At 40.4% G+C, this 1,794-nt stretch overlaps 1 protein-coding gene across 1 annotated transcript in view; it reads left to right on the plus strand.

Moving 5' to 3' along the window:
- The first annotated feature begins 550 nt into the window (after nucleotides 1-550).
- Nucleotides 551-1,794, plus strand: part of LOC109507491 (tight junction protein ZO-1-like) — a 5,263-nt gene continuing 4,019 nt past the window's right edge. The window contains exons 1-3 of the mRNA XM_019856948.1: nucleotides 551-585; nucleotides 763-978; nucleotides 1,124-1,260. Coding sequence (XP_019712507.1) covers nucleotides 551-585; nucleotides 763-978; nucleotides 1,124-1,260 — 388 coding nt within the window. The remainder of the gene's footprint in view (nucleotides 586-762; nucleotides 979-1,123; nucleotides 1,261-1,794) is intronic.

The following is a 1,794-nucleotide window of genomic DNA, read 5'->3' on the forward strand; positions in this document are numbered from 1 at the left end:
CCCTTCAGGTGACAAAAAAGGTGAATAAAGGACCCCCCCCCCCACCCCCCCATACCTGCTCTGTCACGCAGTCATTGGCTGTGTCAGGATGTCCGCCCTTATTCCCTAACTCCTTATTGACTATCTAGTCCCACACTGTATCTAGCACTAGATAGTAGTTCCCCTCATTCCTTTTGCCGATTCGGACAATCAACTATTTGCTCCTCTTCGACCACCATACTTGTCTTGACTCACTGGCGCATTAAGATCTCTGGCTATTGATGTGGAAAAAATATATATATATTTATTTTAACCTGTATTTTATTTCTTTCGTTGTCCATATTTTCATTTCAATAAAATTAATTATTTCCGGGGTTTATAGTTACATTATCGCGTTGATATTTGCACTTGCGTCATGTTTTTTCCTGCTCGCAATGCATTGTGGTCTAATATTAACCTGTTGAGTGAACATTGATGGACACTACTTTTCCAAGTGCATTGTGGGTAATTATGAGTGCCCTCCATTTATCCTACAAAATGGCATGACCCCCTTAATTTAATAGTGCCCTGAATGGGGAACAGTTTGCACACTTGGACACAGACATTGTTTGAGCCCCATCTAGTGGATTCCAGTAGCTGTGCAGCCAAAGAAATTCAAGGTGTAAACCAAACAAGACAGGCATCCTGGGTCTTCTTCATTTGCATGAGAATTTTAATAAAAGGAAATGTCCGCACAAAACTCCACACGAAATGATGCCTTATTCTTGTGTGCCTCATTTTTAGGGCTCCTGAGCCACAGAGGCCTCACACTAAACCGCTTGATGATGTAATACGTACCAATCACTATGACCTGGACGAGGACGAGGAGTACTACAGGAAGCAGTTGTCCTACTTTGATCGTCGGAGCTTTGACAGCAAAGCCATGGGCCTCCCCAATCCTGGCATCAATCGCTTCCACGATCTGGCCAAACCAGCTCAACTGTTGTACCCGTACAACAGGTAGAACCAGACACCTTTTGTCACCACTTTCAAAAACCAAAACAAAAAAAAAAAAAAAACATTCCTGCTTTTCTTCTGCCTTTCAACAGCAATCACTTGTGTTTTTAATTCATTCTTCATCCACTTTTATGTTCACCTCAATTAGGGTGGAGTCTGTCGAGAAAGTGAGTGCGGGGGATAAACGATATGATCCCCTTACTCAGATTAGCCCCTCTTCTCAGTACGGACCCCCGGGCTCTGTCATCCCACCCAATACACTGCCCAAACTCAGCCCGTCTGATGGTAAGCTCTCCGCAGCAATATTCACAATTTGTCAAAAAATTGTTAGCGTTATTATGCAACAGTATTTGTCAATGTGTTGATTTCAGCTGCTTAATATTAACTTCTTTCTACAAACGTCTCCTCGATGTGCGCTTCACACACATCTTCAATCGCTGTTGTTCAAATGGAGATAGAATTTGTTCACAACTACATCAGCATTGTGCTGTGGATATAGAACGGTGACACACGCCTGTTCAAATGAGACCAGGATAAATGATCAATACTGATAACATCATGACACTTAACCTAAAAAAACATGGTCTGTGCACTTCAACTGTATCTAAAATCTTCTATAATAAGTATAAATAAAAATATATATATATATATATATATAATTTAGCCAAAATTCTGAGAGGTTCTCTCAGGCGACACATCAAAATTACCAAGAGCCCTAAAAACTCGACTTAAATCACACCAACGGAATGTTTTTCATGAAAAAGAGTAGTGTGGTCAGTAGAATAGAATACTTTAGGAATTCAAAAAAAAAAATATATA

Source organism: Hippocampus comes, unplaced genomic scaffold (assembly GCF_001891065.2).
Source record: "Hippocampus comes isolate QL1 unplaced genomic scaffold, H_comes_QL1_v1.1 scaffold186, whole genome shotgun sequence".
Classification (NCBI taxonomy): Eukaryota; Metazoa; Chordata; class Actinopteri; order Syngnathiformes; family Syngnathidae; genus Hippocampus; species Hippocampus comes.